The following is a 22,997-nucleotide window of genomic DNA, read 5'->3' as shown; positions in this document are numbered from 1 at the left end:
GGAGGGGAAAGTAATTCTTGTGGTTGAGGGCAGCCGAAGATCCAGACTTGAGGGGTGAACATGGTACCGGGGTGATCCAAAGACGTAGTCAAAGGGACGAGGCAATGTTTATGGCCGTGGGAGACAGGAGACAGGGATGTGGAGATGTGCAGAGGGGTCAAAGAAGGGAGACATAGGGAGCAGGTCAGGAGAAGCAAAGCAAAGATTCAGAAGCGTGGGGGACGATTGTCTCAATGAGATTCCGCAACTGGGGAGCAGCGGAATGGTGCTCTTTATACCCTGTTGATTACGGCCAGGTGCTTGCGACTGAGGTGTGGGCATGGGCGTGACAAATACCCCCATTATTGCATATCCTGGCTGAGTTTGTGAAATGGCAGGAAACTGGTGACTGTCATTGACGGACACGGCCTTTCCTGCTCATCATGTGTGAACTCTGCTGACTGTGCTTGGTGGCAAACGGGGAAGGAAGAGATGCTGGGCAGAATGAGTGCTGTGCCTGGACAGATACAGACAGCAAATCAGCAGTCCATATCAGCCGACCTCCGAAAACATCTCGGATGGCAGAGCTGGAGGAAACAGAATGATCTTTGCTAATCAGCTTGATCTTCATACCACCGCACCACATAACAGTCGTTTGTCGGGATCCTCAACCACAACACCGTCACAACCGCCGTTCTGGGGGTGGAAGTAGCTGAAGAGTCTCTTCCTCCTAAAAGCCAAAACTTTGTGACCTATTTTCAGTAAATATGAAGTATATTTTTTCTGTGACCCAAAGGTAAAAGATTTTCAACGTGGCTATAAATAATTCAGCATGACTAACCAAACAAGGAAGTCTGCAAACAACATTTATACGACGTAGCCTCGTTTCCTTCTCGAGGACACGAGAGTCAAAATTTTGTGTGTATTCTGGGGATTAACAAAAAAGCAAATATATAAATCTTTCTATATATTCTGTACAGTCACCCTTTAATGTATTTATGAAGAGCCTCTGAGTCATTTTGGAGCAAATAGCATGTCTGTATAACACTTAGTCATCTGAATGCATAACACTTGGAGGGGAAACTATTCTTGGATGCAATGAATAATTCATGTTATTTTTTCCTTTGTAATTCCCTCTGGAAAGCAGGACAAATGCCCCGAGCCATGTGCGGACCGAGGGTCTTCAAAGGAAGAGAGATTGAATTGCAAATCTCTGAAAAAGTATCTGCCCCCTTCCAGATTTACTATATTATTGCAATTTTTTTGCACTGTGTGGACAACTTTGTTAAACAAATTAGATTAAGAACCTTGCTCAGGTTGCCTTTATCAAATATTAGATTTAAAAAAAAACCATTATAATGAACGCAGTACATGGTTTTGCACTTGACTTTGGTGAGATACTTACCTGATGCTTTTTCTCCAAAGTTACTTACAATACTATTCTACTTACAATTAATCACACATTTATACTGCTGGGTATTTTATGGGAACAATTTTTGGGATAGGTACATTGCTCAAGGGTACTACTGCTGGAGGTGATATTCAAGCCTGACTTTTGGGTCCAGACACAGCAATTCTAACCACTACACTATCAGCCGCCCTGTTTCTCTCCCCTTTTAATTTGCTCGGACAGTTTGCTTGGACAGTTTGTCTCCTGTGATGTGATGTACAGAGAGCAGCGAGGGAACGGTGCCGAGTCCAGTAACACATTTCCAGGCAAATCATGCGGGGAAATACTTTCCCATCCTCGGCTCTGACTTCCACAGAATGCATGTTGTTGGGTGCCAAAGCATTCGTGTGCCAGGGAATCTCCCTGGAGCGGAAAAGTGTAGTTTCTTACCATGCACGCTAGGCACTGAAGAGCGTCGGCTGGCCATTCCTGGGAGGGCTGCTTGTGGTGATGCAGCCAAGTCAAACACAGTAAGCCTCATGTCCCAGAAACAATGCCTGCAGAAGAGCATTGTCTAGGATAAATCTGCACTCAGACATGCATGTAAATATTTTCACATTCACTGTCTTTCCACGAGGCATTAATGCGCAGGGTCTGCCTTTACTATAAGCAAATATAAAATCTTATAGCCAGGTGTCTTTTTTCAATTCCATTTGTTGACTGGGAAGATTGAAAAATTTAAATTAAACAATTAATATTAGATAAAATATTTAAAATGAGAATTTTTCTGCTCACAAGACAAGGACAGCTGGTCACATAGTGGTCAGAGCTGCTGTCTTTATACACAAAGGTTGCAGGTTTGAATCCCACCTCCAGCTGTAGTGCCTTTGAGCATGGTACTGAATTGTTCCAGTAGTATTACCCAACTGTATATATGGATCACTAATTATAAGCAGCTTGACACTGTAAGCTTCTTTGGAGAAAAATGTCAACTAAATGGATAAATGTAATGGAGGGGTCCTCTAACAGTCTAATGATGGGTAAAATTAAAGGGAACTGTCTGTTGAATGTAGGTCTAATCTGCATTTCAGAAACCATTCCTGTATGACCAAACCAATATCATAAAAACCTAAAAAACAATATAATATAAAAATATAATAATATAAAAGTTACAAGACTGTGGTATAGGAAGAGGACGGGGAGCTTTTATACACATACAATTCAGCCCCTTTGAATTTGACACACGCAGCGAAATCAGTGCATGTTATCTGTGTGTGAGGAGTTTTAGAGCATCGCTGTATTATGCTGTATTTTCCAGCACTTACAGCGAGGAAGAAACACAACCAGGTTGGTAATTTTGCACGAAGATGACCGAGTGGCTCATTCGCTGTGTCAGTGACCGCTTTGTACATAGAGTGCGTCCCCACACGACTGACCCATTTCAACACCTGTGGTTCTGTCAAAAGCAGATGCTGGAGAGGTGAGCCAAAGTCAATCTCCGACGGCCCTGGCTGGGTTACCACTCTGCGATCAGGTCCCAACCTGTGGTTTGTCCACATGTGTGTATTTGAACGTGCGTTTGTGTACTCGCGTGTAAACGTTGGCCCGTCGCGCAGCCTGTCTGCTCATTCCTCTGACCTTAATTTGAATGCGTCTGGGAGCAAACGTTACAACAGCAAACAATAATCTGCCGTCGCGTTCTGTCGGCTAAACGCTGCGCAGCCAAATGAGATACATTATGGTGTCTAACCCCATGTCGCGGTTGATGCCAGTTGTATTAAATGTGCTGTCACCCCCTCCGTCTCCGAAATGAGGGGCAGGTAATGTGCAATGCGCTTTCAGGCCGAGAAAAGGAATGCTTTATTACACTGATTTAAATGCAGAAAGAGAACGCAACAGGCCTGTGGTTTAATACACCGTGAGGTTACGTCACTTTTTTCCCCTGGTTTTCTTCATGCTCAGTGGAAACGAAGATCAGATACTGGTTACTGCAGGAGACAACAGAGAGGACAGGCAGATGGGTTGCGGGTTTGGGTGGTCCTCACGTTCCCATGACAGCCATCGGCTGAACCCCCACGTGTGAGAAAGCGGTGAGAAGTGCTCCGTTCACGCCGAGTTGAAAACCCCCTTTGGTGAAAGCCCTGCATTGTTTCCATATGAGCGTACCATGTGTTTGTTTGCTCTTGGGGCACGTTTACAGCGGGCCAGTCCGTTCCCACCCTCCCTCAGCCTGCCCGCTTCATGTACACTGGAGGTCAAGCTGGGACTTCATTTCTACTTCTCACGAGCTGCAATGGAAACTCTGTTTTTGCTCTCGTGTAAACATGGTAAAGGGCATCCAACCTTGAGGCTATCGTGAACACATGGTTCTCGCATAATGTCAAATTCAACACACACTCGTTTTACATTTTTGGCCATCCCTCCACTCAGTTTGGAGTTGAGAAAACCTTTCGAGGCACAGAGTCAAGTCCTAATTCAACCTTAGCCAAAAGTAGCTATTTATCTGTGTTACAAGGTTCCCGTGTCGGTGTCTTTGTAGAAAATCATAACCATGTGATCCTACAGGGGATTGGGTAATTTCTAATTTATTATCTGAGCACTGCTGAGGTGGGGTACTGAGGTCGCAGAAGTAATTTTCCCCTGCCCTGGATATCCTTCACCTTCCGGAAGCTTCCTTCATGTCCCATTCTGGCGTGACCTTATAAAACCAAAATTTGTACCATTGCGCTTTTACTCAACAATTAAGATGTTGAGGAGAATCAGAATCACTATCAGGTAAGTTCATGGCTTCGGAAAACACCTGTTCTCAATTTTTTTGCCCCTCTCCCCTGATGCACATCCACCCCAACAGGGCTGAAGGCTTTATGATTCCATTAGTAGGTCCAGTTGCAGCAAATTCAGCCCAGATGTACGTCCTGAGATGCTCTCCTAGGGTAGAAAAGTTCTCCGGTTTTATCTGCACACTGCTGCGTGCTGTAGTTCTGCTAAGCGTTCCCTGCAATCTCAACAGCTCCAAAAAGTTAAACAGTCCGAGGCCGGTGGCCTTCGGTGTCGAAGTTCCATTTAATTTGGTCTCGGAGAAAAAAAAGGGCCCTAATTTGCCCAGCTAATTTGTAAAAAATTGGGTCGATCACAGTTTATATTGCGTGTGACAGCGGGCCTTCTTCCCTCATCTAATGGCGTTTAGTGCGGAATGTGAGACTGCTAAGAGGTAATTCCTGCAGGTAAGAAATCACTCACGGAGGGAAAAGGTAGCATTTAAGGACAATGCGCACAGCCCCATCAGTAGAACCTGTGATGAGTCTTTAGATGGAAGAAAATGGGTTTGTTTACTGGTTGTGGTAGATCATTGGATCGTCCCAATGCAGTTGCTAATAGCGGAGATTACGGACTCTATGGACTGCATTGAATCCTCCCATCCTGTATGTGTTACCTAAAATCCACAAATAAATACTTCTCTGCAGCCTTGATGTTGTTTGTCTGCGTATCCACAGATATCAAGGGCAGCAAATTGGTGTCAGATTGAGATCACGCAAGTTGTGGTCACTAGTCCTTAGTTCTGGGTCCCCTGTAAGGCATTTCAGCACACACACTGAATCCCCAAGTGTTTTTCTTTTTTAGCTGAAGAACAGACCAAAAGCAAGCTGTTCGCTTCATTTAAAGCAGGAAACCTAGCCGAGAATATCAGCGATGCCCAGCCTGATTAATGATTAAAACAGGGGTTTCACTGCAATGAGTAAGCAGAGAGGGTAGCTGTTGTATTTTTAAAGCACTGAGCAAGCTGGAGACAGTTGACGCAGAGAGGATTCCCCATAGGGAACAGCCTGACAGAGTGGTGGATTAATCATTCTTGAAGGCTGAGAAATATGTCTCACTGCATACACATTCATTGGGGGGAACCAGCCATAGACAGACTTGGTCAGCTGAATTGACCATATCGTGTTATACGTATATGTGGATATTTTCATAGCATGTAGCCGTTTCGGTTTTTGAGCTGCTGGAACCCAGTGTTGTGCTGTTACAAATAAGAGAAAATAAAATTTTATCACAGGTTATTATTTTATTACAGCATGGGGGCACAGCGAGTAGCGCTGCTGTCTCACAGCACCTGAGTGGTGCGAGAGAACGTGGATTCGATCCCTGCTCAGTCTGTGTGGAGTTTGCATGTTCTTCCCGTATATGCGTGGGTTTCCTCTGGGTGCTCTGGTTTCCTCCTACACTCCAAAGACATGTCGTTCAGGTTCCCCCACAGTGTGTGAGTGTCACACAGAGTCTGTGTGTGTTCCAGTGATGTATGGATGAGTGGCCCATTGTAAGTAGTGTATCTAGCAGTGTAAGTCACCGTGGTGAATAAGGTGTGTGGGCTGATAACACTAAATAGTATCCATTGGAAGCTGCTTTGGACAACAGGATCTCCTAAATACACACACATACATTTGCAGAACCACTTGTCCCATACTGGGTCACGGGGAACCGGAGCCTACCCGGCAACACAGGGCGTAAGGACGGAGGGGGAGGGGACACACCCAGGACGGGACGCCAGTCCGCCGCAAGGCTCCCCCAGCGGGACTCGAACCCCAGACCCACTGGAGAGCAGGACCCGGTCCAACCCACTGAGCCACCGCGCCCCCTCGGTCTCCTAAATAAATGAATTTAAAATAAATTAATCATTTTGATCTCGCTGTTAGGACCCATAAATGTGCTTGTGCTCCCCGACCAATGCACCATCCCTGCATTATCAACACCCGTGTTTGACGGATGCTGTTTTCTGAAATACAATACATCAGTTTCTGTCCTGATGCACTGTAACACAGCTCACTGAACAAAATTTACCTCTAGGCTTGATGACCCAGTTATTCAATTTGGCCTGTTCGGGCATTTGCGGGCATCGTTGTTTTTGGTATGTCGCTTTGGAGGAAAGCATCTGGTGAATGGATTAATGCAAATGTCAAAGTCTTTACATAGAGGAAGGTTTTCACATTTACAGCACAAGGAAGCCCTAAATGCAGATTCACTCGCAACAAGAAAAAAATATATCTCTGAATGGAGACTAAAATATAGATCATTCCTCATCTTAGGCAATTTAGTTTCTGGACAAAATCATTTGGATTTTTATCATTATTGCAGTTATTATGCAGACGTAGCGGTCAACAGGAAGTGTGACGTATGATCGGGTCTTATGTGTGAATGTGTCTGATGCCCCATTTAGATCTGCGGAATGAGCTCAGCACCGCAGACAGATAATCTCTGTAAAGGAAAACTGATTTTAAATACATCATTCATAAGCAGACACGACCCATATTACTGATAAATCACGTGTTGAAGCTGAGTAAAAGACTAAATGACACTGGTGGTGTGGACCCAAAATATTTTTTCTCATTTGGCACTCAATATGTATATAAATATACTGAATGTTTTATTATTCCCACAGTATCTATAGAGAAATAAAGAAATATCACTATAAATATGCACACACACACGTATACACACTTCCTCACCTTACCTTAATAATTACTGAAAAAAGATCATTTCTGCAGTATCGTAATAAATCCCAATGGTTTACGGATCAACCTCTATAAGCCTGTGCAATGTTTGTCAGCTTTGAGGGCTTTCAGCTTTCTTTATTACTGACAGCCCTTGATTTATTACGCACGTGGATATTATGGTTATGGATAAAGCTATATTTGGAAAACACTTTGACTTTTTGTGAAATTTTACAAAACTTTCTTCACTTAATGTGAAGAAAATTCCATTTTAATTAACTAACTGAGGAATTTTTTTAATCTTAAAAATTTTGTAACTCTTAAGATACATAAGGGGGCCAGTGCATACATATATATGTATATATATTGTATATACACACACACACACACACACATAGTCTGAAACCGCTTGTCTCACGCGCGGTCTCGGCATACCGGAGCCTAACCTGGCAACACAGGGCGGGGACACACCCAGGACGGGACGCCAGTCCATCGCAAGGCACCCCAAGCAGGACTCAAACCACAGACCCACCAGAGAGCAGGACCCAGCCAAACCCGCTGCGCCACCGCACCCCCTCCATAAATATATATATATATGCTATATGATCAACAGGGGGGAGTAAATAAATACAGTAAATAAATAGAGGGAAAACTTTCAATCAGAACTTAGATGTCTTGGATATCACAATGGAAGGAAGCCGTCGCACCCAAGTGCAGAGCGCCAGGGTTCAAATGGCGATTCCAAAAACCACGGTCACAAGACAATCCAAGGGTAGACGGTGCACAAACGTTACAAGAGGGACAATCCGAAAGCCGGAATGCGTGAGACAAGCAGGAATTTGAGGAAACCGTGAGGTCCAGAGAGAGAAGGGAAAGGAGACGGGAGAATAGGGTTGAGGACCGGTGGAACAGGAAGGGTAAGGCGTCAAGGAGCACACTAGAGCGATGATCAAGGCTGAACAAGGTTCCGCGTTTGAGCATGCTCCGTAGCGCCCTTTCATGCGGTCGTTCCCTGATCCGCCGCAGGCGATCCTCGTTGCGCCGAGGACGGCATGACATTAGATCTCTATCTCCACATGTTCCAATGGCCCCTGCAGAAACTTTCCACTCCAGACCCCAGTAGATTGAGCTCTGCCAAGCAGGGAAATCATTTAATTCTGGAAAAACACCAGAGCTTCAATGGGCTAGGAGCAGAGCTGTGCCAAGAAGCGAGAGAAAGCAACGAACTGGTGACGGAAATATCTGGAGTGCAGGCCTGCGTTTGAAGTGTTCGCTTTTTTAAGGAATAACTGGAAACATGCTGCCCCTCCACACACGGTAAAGTTTTCCCGAGCTACCCCACTGTAGTCACCCGGAGGCGACACGTTTTATTGGAGCGCTTAGGAAAGAACGCGTTTTTCATGCACAACACTGTGCCTTACCGTGTTGAGGTGTCTTTCATATTAAAGGCCAACCTAAAGCCCAAAGGGTCTTCAGCCAGACACACTGTTCCTGCAGGCATACCGTTCATACATCACATCTGTGCCATTCCTCAAACATGCTTACATGGGGACACGTTTTGTTTCCTTTGTTATTTAGGGCTGGGTATCAATCAGGAATGCAAACACATTTTATTGCCCGCTCAGAGTGATGGACATGATGCTTATTGAAGCACCTTGTAACCAAGTGTTCCTCTGCAACTGTAGAAGTAAATACTGTATATATGGCTCCTATGGGGGTGGGCAAACTGCATGCATATGATGTCATTTTTCTTTGATTAACAATTACATTTCCATGAAAAATCCATTTGTTCCATAAATCATACACTGAGATTACTGGTTCACATCTTTGGAAAGTCAGCAGGATCTTGGAATACAGCAAGCACCTCATCTCTCAGACGTGTTTAAAGCCTGAAAGGGGCGTGGCTTAGCACGAGATGACCATCATCCACTGAGTCCAGAGTAACCGTGGAGACGAGACTTGTGCTGGAAGAGTGCAGGCCTTTACCACATAATAAACACTTGCAAGACCATTCTCATGCCAGTGGAAGTATGCCTGTGCTGATGGTGTGCGTTACCTAAAGAGGTGTAAATTACCTCGCACCAACAGTGTGTCTCTTGGACTGAAAGGTTTGTTTGAAGCCCATTTTGGTGATTACTGCACCTTTGTGTGCATTCTGGTTAAGATTGCTGAAATGCTTTTTTGTTGCCTGCTGCTGTGCAGAAGGAAGGTTGGCGGGGGGGGGTCTGGCATCAATTATATGAATGGCAGTGTTTATGCTTCATTATTCCCACATTGGGGGACACTGTCTTCTGGGAGCTTTGTTGCGAAGACCATGGCTCCCTCAGCTCGAGAGCCTGTGAACCCCAAATGCACAGTGTTCTCACCGCATTCACAGGGAGAAACCCTGTTATTGCCATAATTTATCACTGAAGAGCTGGAGTTACATGTGTTAATACAGTAATCATTTGAGTCACCTGTGGTTTTCTCCCCATAATTACTCCCATTATACACTACTGCAGTTCCTTCTTCTGTGAAATACTTTTCTGGAAACCTGTGCGTTTAAATTATAGTTTATTACAGCCCAAGTTTCAAAGTTCTTTTGGAGGCAAACTGACATTTCAGTGTGTTTCAAGTCTTAATTTAGAACTCTCCTATGAGCAAACTCTGTGCTGTCAGGGTGGGCATTCCGTCCGTTCCAGACGGCCCCATTGCATGCCGGGTTTTCTCGATTCAAACGTTTAAAAAAATTCAAAATAAGGGGGGCCTTGTGACAGCAGTCAGCCAGCTATTTACCCGGTGAGACTGCCCGAAAAGGGGAAAAAAGGAAGCCAAAAAAACACTCAAGTCGTATGGAGACGTTTAACTTTGACTGGAGAGGTTCTGTTTGGCTGTGTTTAAGTTGAGCCAGATGAGGTACTGGAGCTCAATGTTCAAAATAAGGAAAATGCATTTTCTGTTGGGCTCCCAACGGCTGCACTTGAACAGATGAACGTCGTACACGGTGTGGTTGGCAGTTACACACCATCAGCAAGCGGGGAGGGGGGTTGGACTTGGCATGGTCAGCGTACTATCTACGCGGCAGGTCCACACCTGACTAGGGCATGTGCAAAAAGTGCAGGTTTACATGTCAACAAGGCAACTGCTGATGCCAAGGAGAAGACAAAAAGTATGGCCAATTATGAACTGGATGGTCCCAGTCTTCCCTCCGTACATTTAAAACTCGCATTCCTGACCTAACCTTGTACTTCCTCTTGGACAAAAGCATCAGCCAAATAAATAAATGGTTCAGAAGGTAAATAAAAAAAAAATCTGTGCTTTGCTGTTGTACTCTCCTTGACCAGTATAAGCACAACGTTGAGTATGACAACCTGGACTGTTTTTATGGTTCTAAGTGGAATATCATAAGCTTGCCTGTCTTGGGGAACATTTATGTGTCTTATTAACACTGGACAGTGTACGCACTCCCGTGACACCTGATTCTCTGACTGCCTCTGGAGCATCTGTTTATTAATTTGACACTTGTTTAAGTAATTAATTAATTGATTAATAGCGTTATCCTGAAAAAAATGGGGGGGGATGTGGTGGCGCAGTGGTGCAGTGGATTGGACTGGGTCTTGCTCTCCAGTGGGTCTGGGGTTCGAGTCCCACTTGGGGTGCCTTGTGACGGACTGGCATCCCGTCCTGGGTGTGTTCCCTCCCCCTCCAGCTGTACACCTTGAGTTGCCGGGTTAGGCTCCGGCTCCCCGTGACCCCATATGGGACAAGCGGTTCAGAAAGTGTGTGTGTGTGGGGGAAAAAAATGTTTCAGACATGGACTTGGTACAATTGTATTTCAGTTCTGAAATAAGGACTGGCTGACATGGGGCCCCAGGAGATGTAGCTACGTTACACTATGAGGGTCCAGGATAGAATAGCACCTCTTGATGAAGGTACTTACCTTCATTTAACGCAGAAAAATTTCCCAAATGTGTAAATCTTTTTAAGTAGCATATTTTACAGAACAGGAACAGCTAAATAAATGAATTAAAACTGTAAAATGAATGTATTAGTTTTCCTGAACCTGGAAAAAAGTGTGATGATTCAGTTAGCTTATCAGTAGGAGTTAGGAGACAGTTTTAATAGATAGATAGATAGATAGATAGATCAGTCCAGGGCAGCTGGTAACATAGAGGTTAGAGTTGTGGTCTTTGGTCTCAAAAGTTACTGCTTTGAATCCCATCCCCCGCTGTAGTACCCTTGCACAAAGTCTGAACGCTTGCCCCACACAGGGCAGCAGGGAGCTGGAGCCTAACCTGGCAACACAGCGCGTAAGGGAGCTGGAGAGGGAGGGAACACACCCAGGACAGCACGCCAGTCCATCACAAGGCACCCCGAGCAAGACTCAAACCCCAGATCTACCAGAGAGCAGGACCTGGTCCAACCCGCTGCACCACCACACCCCTTGCACAAATTAGTTACCCTAAATTGCTCTAGTAAAAATCACCTAGTTCTGGAAACAGATTAACAGTGTGAGTTGCTTTGGGGAAAAGCATCAGCTAAATGAATGCATGTAACATAGACTAATAGATAATGAAACAAACTGAAGGGACACAGACAGGGGTGTGTCACACACACACACACACACATTTTCAGAACCGCTTGTCCCATACAGGGTCACGGGGAACCGGAGCCTACCCGGTAACACAGGGCGTAAGGCTGGAGGGGGAGGGGACACACCCAGGACGGGACGCCAGTCCGTCGCAAGGCACCCCAAGCGGGACTCGAACCCCAGACCCACCGGAGAGCAGGACTGTGGTCCAACCCACTGCGCCACCGCAGGGGTGTGTCACTTGGTGTGTAAATGGTGAGCTGCAGTGTTTAATATGGGTGGGGGGGTGCAGTTTTACACGGTCTGACGTCATGGTGACCCTTCTCCCCCAACTAAACACCCCCCCTTTAATCCACACTTTCCTCACTTTAATTACACCCGTGTTTCTCTGTGTTCACCTGGACAGCGGAGGAGGGGAAGGGCGCGCGCGAGCAGCGTGTGCGTGCGCTCGTGCTGTGTGTGCGCGCGCCCTGAGGGGGGCGGCTGGGGATGAATAGCGCCTTGCTGCTGCGCCCTGGACACAGGCCAGCGTCCCCATGAAAAGAGCCTTCACCGGGGGAGATGGGATGTCTCGGCACCGCCGTCAGCCCACCGGCCTTGTCGGACTCGGAGTTGTAGCGACAGCGGAAGCGCGGGGCTGAGCGACACTCTGACTTCGCGACCAGCCGGGGCGGGGGGACGATGCCGCGCTGCCGTGGGACGTGAGCGGAGCCGCGCGCCATCCTTACGCTCGTGTGGTGTGTCGCGCGCGGGGGGTGTGACCGCGCGGATGGGATGGACGGTGAGGTCGGACAGCGGCGGCGCGCGGAGCTCTACAAGGTGAGGCAGGGACACGCACACCGCTCGTTTCCGGCTCGTTCGCCGCGTTCCTGTCTCGGGTGGCGTGACGTGCGTTGGCGGAGAAGCGGTTCGGTTCCGTGGGGAAACCCTACCGACCGGCGCGGCGCGTCGCGTCGCGTCCAGGTTTCAGTCCGCAATAAAGAGAGAAACGGGGCGGTGACGCGGCATTGAACGCGTCTCGCGGCGGAGTTAAAACGGGTCCGAGAGCCGAGCGGTTCAAAAACAACAGTCACAGAGTGTGCATGTCACAGGTACCGTATGGTCGTGAAACATGATTATCATGTCTTCGTATTTTGCGACATAATTTGTTTGATTGCTCTTGCTACTTTTTAACAAACAAATGCTGGTAGTTGCTAAGGTTTACATGAGATATTATTTCCGTACTCGTGAATAATAATCATGTTCCTTTTGCCACTTGTTTTTTATGCTTATCATGATGTTAATTAATCGCTGTGATCTTATTGAAAATAATTTATTCACATTTACAAACGCTATTGACGCGCGTTCCGTGGAAACGCGAAAACGCGGCAGTAATTATTTACTGTATTAAATTATGTTCGCTGTGCGTTGCATAGAACCTATTACCTTGTTTTACACTGCTGTTCTACCTGTGAGATCACAGCTGTGTCGGTAGATGTACAGTACAATAGCTACCTTTTCAGTTATACATATTATACCGATCTATTCATTAAACACACACAAAAAAACTTTATTGACCCCCGAAGGTCGTTGCACTGAAGTCTGAAGTAACTTTTTAGCTTCCACATTGTTTAAAAGTGATGAATGACATCTTTGTTATTATTTATCAGTGTGTAAATCGATCTCTAATGGATTTTCCCATTCTTGTTAATGGCTCCTGTAATGGTATTGTGCAGCCTTACATTTATTTATTTATTTAGCAGATGCTTTTCTCCAAAGCGACTCCCAGTGAACTCTACGATACGTAGTGTTGCCATCCCACATACCGTATTCACCGTGGTGACTTACACTGCTAGATACACTACTTACGCTGGGTCGCTCGGCCGCACGTCAGATTTCATCGACCCTGATGAAAGTTCTGTATTACACTACAGACATAGTATTTTGTGTTGAAAATGCAGGCGTATGCGTTCTGTAGCACAGGGACGCTTGCATACCCTTTGGAACACACACCTGTGTCGCGCACACGTGGTCAAACGGCGGTCTTTACGGCCGTGCTCTCGGACGACTGCTCAAGTGTGCCGAGTGTCGCTTGCCTGATCTTGACAGTACGAAGGAAGTTCATTTACCCTCTTCGCCGTTGAGCGTTACCAAATTGGTTCTTGGAATGTTTATTTGAGAAGTTGTATCGCTCCGTTGCTTTTTTTTTTTTTTTCCTCAGCACCTCCGAGTCTGAGTCTGCGGTTCTCTCGCGGAAAAGGATGGCATGCCCCCTCCGAATAAGGGGAGAGAATTTGCCCAGGTGGAGGAGTTTAAGTCTCTTGGGGTCTCAGGCTGGGAGCAGCAGCAGCAGTAAATGTGGTCGCTGTACCAGACTGTAGTGGTGAAGGGGGAGCTGACCCATGAGGCAAAGCTCGCTATTTACCGGTCAGTCTATGCCCCCACCCTCACTTATGGTCGTGAACTCTGGGTAATGACCGAAAGAAAAAGATTGCGGTCAAGCGGCCGAAATGAGTTTTCTCCGCAGGGTGTTGGGATTCACTCTCCGTGACAGGGTGAGGAGTTTGGACATCTGGGAGGAACTCGGAATTGAGCCGCCACTCCTCCACATCGAGAGGAGCCAGTTGAGGTGGTTCGACATCTGGTAAGGATGCCCCCTGGGCGCCTCCCTTTGGAGGTGTACCGGGCACGACCAACTGGGACGAGGCCCCCGAGGTCGATCCAGGACCCGCTGGAGGGATTATATCTCCCAGTTGACCTGGGAGCGGCTGGGGATCCCCGGGTTGAACTGGAGGAAGTTGCGAGGGACAGGGACGCCTGGGGTTCCCTGCTCTCCCTCTTGCCACTGCGAGCCTAGAAGACAAACCTATGCCGTTTTTGGCGGCCTTACAATGATAAGCTGCGCTACAATCACAAGGTTGTAGGGAGCTACATAAACACTGCCACAGCAAACAGCGCAGGGAGGAAATTTCTCCGCTTTTTTTGGCGTATTTCCACTTTTTTCCTCCGCCCCCTGGGTCATTTTTGAAATCGGCGTAAATCCGTGGAGAAAATTCAGGGGAAAGAACTTTGGCAGCGAACAAAACGGCAGCCAGCGGAGGACGAAATACTCCAAAGACTCTGGAGATGGATCGGCCACACCTTTCGAAAACCCGCTTTCGGCATCGCGTGGCAAGGCCTCGCCTGGAACCGACGGGGGAAGAGAAATCGAGGCCGACCGAAAAACGGCTAGCGCCGCGACATAGAGGCAGACACGAAGGACGTGGGATACACCTAGAGACGACTCGAGAGACTGCCCCAGGACCAGGATGCATGGAGGGCTCTCGTTGGCGGCCCGTGTGAAAGAAAAGAAGAATATGTATGCGTGGATAGTCGGAGCTAGGAAAAGCGTGCGGAAAGATCTAAGCTGCCCGCCTTTGACAATCGAGTGACAAACAGATAAATGAACGCGTCACTTGTACGGAGACTGGTTTGCGATGTCGCAAAATCCGAGACAACCAGGCGTTCATCATTGCCGCGTTCTGTCATCGATTGGTCCGACGAGCGCGGTAGCGATCCGCGATTCCAACGGCAGCTGCGCGTGAGCTCGTGCTCGTTATTCTCTTCCCGCCAAAAATGGCTGCGAGAATTTTAGATCGCAAAGATGATGTGCGAGTGCTTGAAATTGCTTTGACAGGATAAAAAAAAAAAACTGATTCCAATGGGATTCCTTAGATTGAGTAGTAGCAATCCAGATGATACTGCCGAGTAAAGTTCTTCGTAACTTTTTCAGTTTGAAGTGCGAAACGCTGCAAGATGGTCACAAGGAGAATGACGAAGTACGCTTTGCCTGGTGCGACGGCGAGTCAGTCTGCGTGTGGAATCCATCCCGTGTTGAAAAGTGTCAAAACCGTGTTGTTGAAGTGGACGAGATTGCTGAAAAATTTGTAAAAGTAGAACACGATAATGGCAAAAAAAGTTTTCTTAGGCAGTGGAAACCCAAAAGAAAGAAGCAGTAGTGAGGATGTGTAGACAACAGTAGCGCAGTGTCCGATTTTCCAAATACTACATGTGCATGGCGGGGGGGGGCGGGTCGGACCGGGTCCTGCTCTCTGGTGGGTCTGGGATTCGAGTCCCGCTTGGGGTGCCTTGCGATGGACTGGCATCCCGTCCTGGGTGTGTCCCCTCCAGCCTTACGCCCTGTGTTGCCGGGTTAGGCTCCGGATCCCCACGACCACATGTGGGACAAGCGGTTCAGATGATGTGTGTGTGTGTATGTACATATATGCATGAACAGACCGGTAAACACGTTCCTGTCTTAACATGGTATGTTCTTGATTTTTTTTTTTTTTTTTTTTCTTTTCAGTGAGTACCTGCTGAGATATCATTCAGTGAAAATTCCCAATAAAAGTGTTGTGTTATAAAAATCTTTTTCAGTTCCAGATAGCGTTGGTTTCCACAACCTATTTTACCTATGCAAATTGTGTATTTAAGCAGTCGTGAGTACAGTGTTGGAGAAATTTGTCATAAAAAGTCTTAAGTGGCTGAAATAGCCCCAGATTGCATCTGAGGGTTTCTGAGATTCTAAGTTTTTCCGGGGGGGGTATGCCCCCCCCCCATGGAGGCAACTTTCACCTCTTTTCATTTGTTTGTACTTTCACCCCTACACACAGGACTTCACACGTTGTTTTATTTCTTTCTGACACAGTTTCGAGAACACCTGTGTGTGTTCTCTCACCTTTAGCTGTCACCTTCCCCCCCCCCCCCCCCACCCGCAGCAATACCTCTTGCTGTACAGCTGCAAGTTATTACTGGGCTGAGAGTTTGACAGATGTCTGCAGCTTCCCAGGTTTTTCCAGACAGCTTTTCTAAATGATAACCGAATGATTGCATTTGCATTGTTTAGGAAACTTTTGCTGGAATTTTGTGTGCGTGAGTGTTTTAGCGGAGTCTCCCGGACGATGCATTTCAGCCACAGTTACGTGATGAAGTTCAGAAGTGCTCTTTGTCTCAGACAAAACATGCTGCACCAGCGGGAGCGATAAGCTTAATGCCTTGAGGAATGCAGCGTTTTTCTTCCTCCGAGTCCTGCCGTGGTTCCTTCCCCTCCAGATGTTAAGGAAACGTGAAACCATTCAGCATTTTCTACCACCTCCACTGCGCGCATTCTGCAGGGATGGTGCTTCCCGAGTTCGGCTCGCAGTCATGCGACAGGCTCTTCGCGGGCCCGAGTAGCAGCCTAAATAAAAACTTGGCGATGAAAAGTTTAAGGACGCCTTCATCGGCACCGAGAGGCGGCGGGGAGGCTTTTTCCTCGGCGTTCTCGCCAAGCCCTCCGCAAAAGGACAACAAGAGGTAGCACTTCAACTGATTCCTGCAAGGAGGAAATCCTCACCGTGGTGGTGTTCGGTGATTGTTCTGCCTAAAGCATCTTCTAAGAGCATGAATGTGCCACTCATGATGCCTTGAGGCTCCTCTAACTTGCGGTGCAATAGCCCTTCTCAGTACATTAGGTCCTCGTGTACAAAAACTCAAGTTACAAACTTTCAGTAATACAAACATCCATTCGTCCAGTTTCAATGACGGCTTGTCCGCAGCGTGCTGCGAACATTTACAAAATGTACAAAATACATTTTTCTTTTTTTCAATTTTCCTTTTTAAGTTGTGCTTTCCTGGCTTCGGTCTTTGAAATTTGCAGAGCAAACGTGACGTGTTTTCAGACGTTGGCTGGCAGCAAAATGCGCCCGGAGTGTGTGACCGGCTTCGTTCGGCTTGCTTCCGCAGCGTTTACAGCTCATGTTTGGTGTTTGTGTCAGAAATCGATAACAAGATGACCAGTGCCACACATGTTCGTGGGATAAATCAACAGTCGGTATCGAATATGAATTTGTGGAGGATTATTTTTTAGTGATTTTAAACAAATCTTTTATTTGAATGTAGCTCGAAGTTAATACAGCATGTTTTTATTGAGAAAAGCTATATCTGAGACTTTTACAGAACATACCCGGCGAAAAAAAATTGCTTTACCTCTCCATTATTATGCTTTTATTGCATTTTTAAGTAATGAAGCAAACAGAAAGTGACCGGATGCTGACAAATCCTGCACCTGTTGCTTCATTTTAATAAAAAGTCTGATGTATTACACACGGGGGGGTGCAGCGGGTTTGAGCGGGTCCTGCTCTCCGGTGACTCTGGGGTTCGAGTCCTGCTTGGGGTGTCCTGCAATGGACTGGCGTCCTGACCTGGGTGTGCCCCCTCCCCCTCCAGCCTTGTGCCCTGTGTTGCCAGGCTAGGCTCCGGTTCGCCGCAACCCCACTTGAGACAAGCGGTTTCAGGTGTGTGTGTGTGTGTGTGTGTATATTACACATCCAACTCCACCTACTGACTGTAGCAGGCTGACATGGTTAAACTGGGGGATGGGTTGGAAGGAGAGCACAGTAGGTGATCTTTTCTTGACCTTCTCTTATTTCTTGCGTGCTTTATTGGTCGTAAACATGGCATCGTAAATCATGTTCCAAGCACAGAAGCGGAGTGTTGGATGAGATTGCTATGATCGCAGTCTGTTTCAGCGAGGGTCCCCTTCTGCACACATCTGCAGGAAGGGAGTCAGGAAGCTCGTGGTGCTCCTCAAGCCAGCCGTCCGTGTGGACTACAGCTGTTATCTGGGAGATCAATAAATAAGCAAGCAGGCTGCTGGAAGCAAAGATCCAAATGCAGATGTTTCCTGGCGTCGTCATCACCTGCCTCAGTGTTTACCACTTGGCTTGGATGTGTTGGAATGTGCAGCTCTCGAGGGGATGCAGATGGTTTTTTTCAGTTCCATCATTCCAGAGTGGGAATGCAGTGGGTCGTCTTTGAAGATGTATCTTCCCAGGGTCGTTTACGTTTATTTCTTTTGCTGATTATTTTCTCCAAAGCTGCTTACAGTGCTAAGTGACTCGCAATGGTTTACTCATTTTTATAGCAGGGTGATTTTTACTGTATCAGTTCAAGGCGAGTACCTTGCTCAAGGGCACTGCAGGAGGTGGGATGCAAACCTTGATTCTTCAAGTACATGCAGATGGTGCTAACCGCTACACCACCCGGCACACCCATACTTTTTTACCCGTGAGTGTTTGAAAACTGAGCGACACCTAATGTGGTACTAATAAATAACAACCCTCCTCTCCTACCCCCATCTCCGTTTTACCAATGAATACCATTATTACTCTGAATACCATATTCAGGAACTCAACCTTTCCAATGTCACCCGCAGCCCCACCTCCACATATACCACTCTCTAACCCTTTGGTTGTATACATGAGGGGAAAACCGCATACTGGCGATGGGTTGACATTTACATGGGCTCTGGTTGTATTATGAATTTCCTTGGGGAAGCACGCCAGCGTCTCCGGATTGCCGAAAGCCTCGGAACGTGCACAGGAAATTGCTTCTGTTGGGGCTATTGTTTATGCTTAGCACAATCTCATCAGAAGGAGGAAGACCAAGGAACATATAGAAACGTGTTCCTACAAACCAAACCAATGAAATACGTGGTTTTGTCATATCCTAGGGAAGGAAAATAGGATGTACCTGATGATCCATGAAGCAAAACACAGAGGTGATTCTAGAGAGCACTTGGCTCTGAGTAGAAATAGCATATGGATAGAGAATCAGTGATAGATTAGAGGTTACGCTCTTGGTTCGCCAAAGTCTCAATCGCATTGGGAGAAATAAAAATGAGCTGTTTTTCAGACTCACATCTGCACGTTTTCCTCCCGCATCGTGTCAATGCTGAAAGCGTTGGAAACGTTTGTCCTAATCGAAAGGGATGCGTGCGGAGCAGAAGACCCGGTGCCGCTTCAGTTTAGGCCATGTGCCATTTATCCTGCTTTGATACAGCTGACATCCAAAGAGTCAACACTTTCCCTTTAAATTCGCGTTCAGAAATTAATATATCCTGCTGCTTTGAATTGAGAATGCCTCATGAAAAATTGGCAGTCATTACAGTGCAAGTTTCAGACAAGGGGGGCGGTATCAGTACAGCAATGTGCTTGACTAATAAAGAAGCATATATAGTAGAGCTGGGGAAAATGCTGGGGTCTGTGGGATGCTGTGGGGTACCATCATCAAACTTGATGTGGACCCTAATGATGAGGGTTGGGCAGTTCTCTCCTCCCCAGTCACGTAATACTGCCGTGAGCCGTCCACTTTTCCCGCTGTCCGCTGAAACTCACTGGTTCTGTCTCCTCTCTTTTCAGATGACAGAGGGGCGGCGATGTCAGGTCCATCTCCTCGACGACAGGAAGCTCGAACTTCTCGTGCAGGTGTGTTGGAGGAGGTGTCTTCCGAGAACCCCTTAGCGTTGTCTCTGATACGACTTGTGTTTAATAAAGGGCTGAACGTGAAAATTAGCAGAAATGAACAAGGATCTCATGAAAGCAGAAGGTGGCATAACATTAAAGTCACTGCTGGGTTCAAATCCCATTTCCTGTTGCAAAACCTTCCATTAAGATGCTTTCTGAAGTGCTATATACACACACACACATTTTCAGAACCGCTTGTCCCTTACGGGGTCACGGGGAACCGGAGCCTACCCGGCAACACAGGGCGTAAGGCCAGAGGGGGAAGGGGACACACCCAGGACGGGACGCCAGTCCGCCGCAAGGCACCCCAAGCGGGACTCGAACCCCAGACCCACCGGAGAGTAGGACTGCGGTCCAACCCACTGCGCCACCGCACCCCCTTGTGCTATATATATATATACATATATATACACACACATACAGTCCTGTGCAAAAGTCCTAGGCAGTTACATGTTTCACAAAAATGTTTGTTTTAGACGGTTATTTAATGTCTTCTGCATTAGTGTCAATGGGAAAGAGCATTTTTTTAGATTTCCAAGCATTCCTTTTGCAAAAAGTTACAATATTACAGTAAGGGTTTTGTATGTCGTTAAAGAAAGAAAGCACACACACACAGTCTGAAACTGCTTATCTCAAGTGGGGTCGCAGCAAACTAGACCCAACCCAGCAACACAGGGCGCAAGGCTGGAGGGGGAGGGGATACACCCAGGACGGGACGCCAGTCCATCGCAAGGCACCCCAAGCGGGATTCGAACTCTAGACCCGGAGAGCAGGACCCAGTCAAGCCCACTGTGCCGCCCTCTTTGTAGGGGTATTTTTTAGATTTAGTGGGAAAAAATTAAAAGCACGAAAACATATCGCCAGACGCCAGAGAGCGAGACCCAGCCAAGCCCACTGCAACCCCGCTCGGGACAAGCAGCTGTTGACGATGGATGGTTACTAAGCTTTGCAGGAAGTTTATTAATTAAGAGCACTATTTTTGGAAGCATTCTCACTTTACGGCTTTTATCCCCCCAAATGCCTACAACTTTTGCATAGCACTGTATATGCTGTATATCCTTTTTATTAGCTACCCGACCCTTTTTCTTTGGGGAAACTTCCAACACCATCATCATCTCCACAGCCCCACCCACCAGGACGCACACTCTCCTGTTTCTCATAATTGCTCACATCCTGTGGGTCACGTCAGCGTCTCCCGCTTCTTGTCTCCGACTTCCCACCGGCCTTGTAAGGAAGCGGCCGTCTGTCAGTACAGCTCGGCGTCCGTGCTGCAGAGGCACCGTAGCGAGGCCACGCTCCAAGGCAGATGTTTCCACCCGTGTTCAGTCACAAGCTTCTCGGCACTTGCGCTCTGCTTTCCCCTCCCTCCAACTCATGTCGTAAAAATAAACTCCACTTCTGTAAAAGCACAGACCATTCTGTTCCAATACAGGCTACACAATGATGTTCTGCGTTGTGCCGCAAGGCCTTTGTTCAGGTCCTGCTTTGGCCCTTCTGATAAGTTTCCTATCATTTTTCTGTAGCTCATAGATTTTAATACACGATAGAGTCAAATATTTGGCAAGCAGGAACTGGTGCAGTGTGAACAATGCTTCCCCTGGTGCGTTGCCTTTGTTGGGCAAAAATTACCAGGCAGACGTTGGTATTTCTTTAGAGAATGTCTTATTTCCCATTGCGAGGAGTTTCGGAGCTGGCTTGTATTGCCGAAAAGGTCTCCTCGTGTTGCTGAAAGATGTTCTTTGAAAGCGCCCCGTTCTCACGTGACTTTATTTCGGAAGTTCTGAAAGGACTTAACGCAGCGCTGCGGTTTTACGAACGTTTCGTGCCGCTCGGTCCGCATTCTCGGCCGAATTTGTGAAAGGAGCGAATTTAGCCTGTTTAATCACCGACACATCATGTGATTTCTTGTCTGGGTTTTGCCGGTTGGAAAGCAGGCACGGACACGGAACGGTGCAAGTAACGGGGCGTTTCGGAAAAAAATTATACACTGGATGCGTGTAAATGAGAGACAAAGCTTTCCATTTTCCCTGAGCCATTGACTTGAATAAGCATGGTGTGTCAGTGTGTGTCAATGGCTACAGTTAAAACCGATTGTGGTCTTGTGAGTTACGCTCATTCCTCCAGTAACAGGGATAATTCGAGCTGTGAAATCACCCTATTAGGCAAATTCCCTATGAGGGGTTAAAAAGACCATTAATTCTTATAAAAAAAAAAAAAAAGAAACGTTGGAAAAACCTAAAATTGTCACATAAAATTCACACACACACACACACACACACACACAGTGTCGGAAACTGCTTGTCCCGAACAGGGTCGTGGTGAACAGGAGCCTACCCCGGCAACACGGCGCAAGGCCGGAGGGGGAGGGGACACACCCAGGACGGGACGCCAGTCCATCGCAAGGCACCCCAAGCGGAATTCGAACCCCAGACCCACCAGAGAGTGGGACCCGGCCAAGCCCGCCACACCACCGTGCCCCCCTTAAATTCATTAAAATGCAAAAAAGGGAGACATTTTTACGCATAACTGATTATACCAAAACGTTCTAGAAATTTCTAGCAAAAATAATTAATTCTGCCTTGCCTTTTACTGTTATTTTTCCATTCATAATCAATAACTGCCTGTCTCGTTCATAGCTATAGTGGTCCTGAGTCTGTCTAGGAAGCACAGGGATGAAGACCCCCTTGATGGAGAAATTTTAATAATCTTTCTCACAGATGTTTCTGTTTGAAAAAGTGAAGTGGTAGTGTAGGGGTTAGAGCTGCTGCTTTTGGACCCAAAAGTCATAGGTTTGATCCCTACCTCTGGCTGTAGTACCCTTGAGGCAGGTACTTACCCTAAACTGCTCTGGGGGGGGGGGGGGAATCTTACCCAGCTGTAGCAAAAAAAATTATCAATACCTTAACATTGTAAGTCACTTTGGAGAAAAGCATCAGCTAAATGAATAAATGTAAAGTTCACAAGATCACTGCCTCTGTCAGTGGGCAGACCCTATGCTGTGGTATGTTACTGGCAATTTCTGAGTCTGTGCTCCTGCTGTAGTACTTACCCTGAATTGCTCCAGTAAAAATTACCCAGCTGCACAAAGGTGTAAATCATTGTCAGTGGCTCAGAACTGGTTTGGCAAAAAAATCATTTGCTAAACGAATGAATGAGCTTAGCAGTATTGAATCTGCCATATCGGCTGCGATCTCATATCTGTGCTGTGTCCGGGCAAGAGTCCGACATGGATGCATGTTGCTGTAATGTCCGAACACGGACAAGAAGTATAA

General features: G+C 46.9%; 1 protein-coding gene across 10 annotated transcripts in view; it reads left to right on the top strand.

Annotated features, from left to right (window-relative positions):
- Positions 1-22,997, top strand: part of frmd4a (FERM domain containing 4A) — a 160,582-nt gene that overhangs the window by 85,775 nt on the left and 51,810 nt on the right. For 9 of the 10 annotated variants that reach the window (XM_029248663.1, XM_029248664.1, XM_029248665.1 and 6 more), the window contains exon 2: positions 19,621-19,686. In XM_029248663.1, the coding sequence (XP_029104496.1) occupies positions 19,621-19,686 (66 nt within the window). Of the gene's footprint in view, positions 1-12,387; positions 12,514-19,620; positions 19,687-22,997 lie in introns of those variants that run through there. The other variant, XM_029248666.1, reaches the window with a different exon arrangement.

The sequence above is a fragment of the Scleropages formosus genome, chromosome 24 (assembly GCF_900964775.1).
Source record: "Scleropages formosus chromosome 24, fSclFor1.1, whole genome shotgun sequence".
NCBI lineage: Eukaryota > Metazoa > Chordata > Actinopteri > Osteoglossiformes > Osteoglossidae > Scleropages > Scleropages formosus.
Note: the sequence above shows the minus strand (reverse complement) of the source record. Positions and strands in the feature narration are given on the sequence as shown.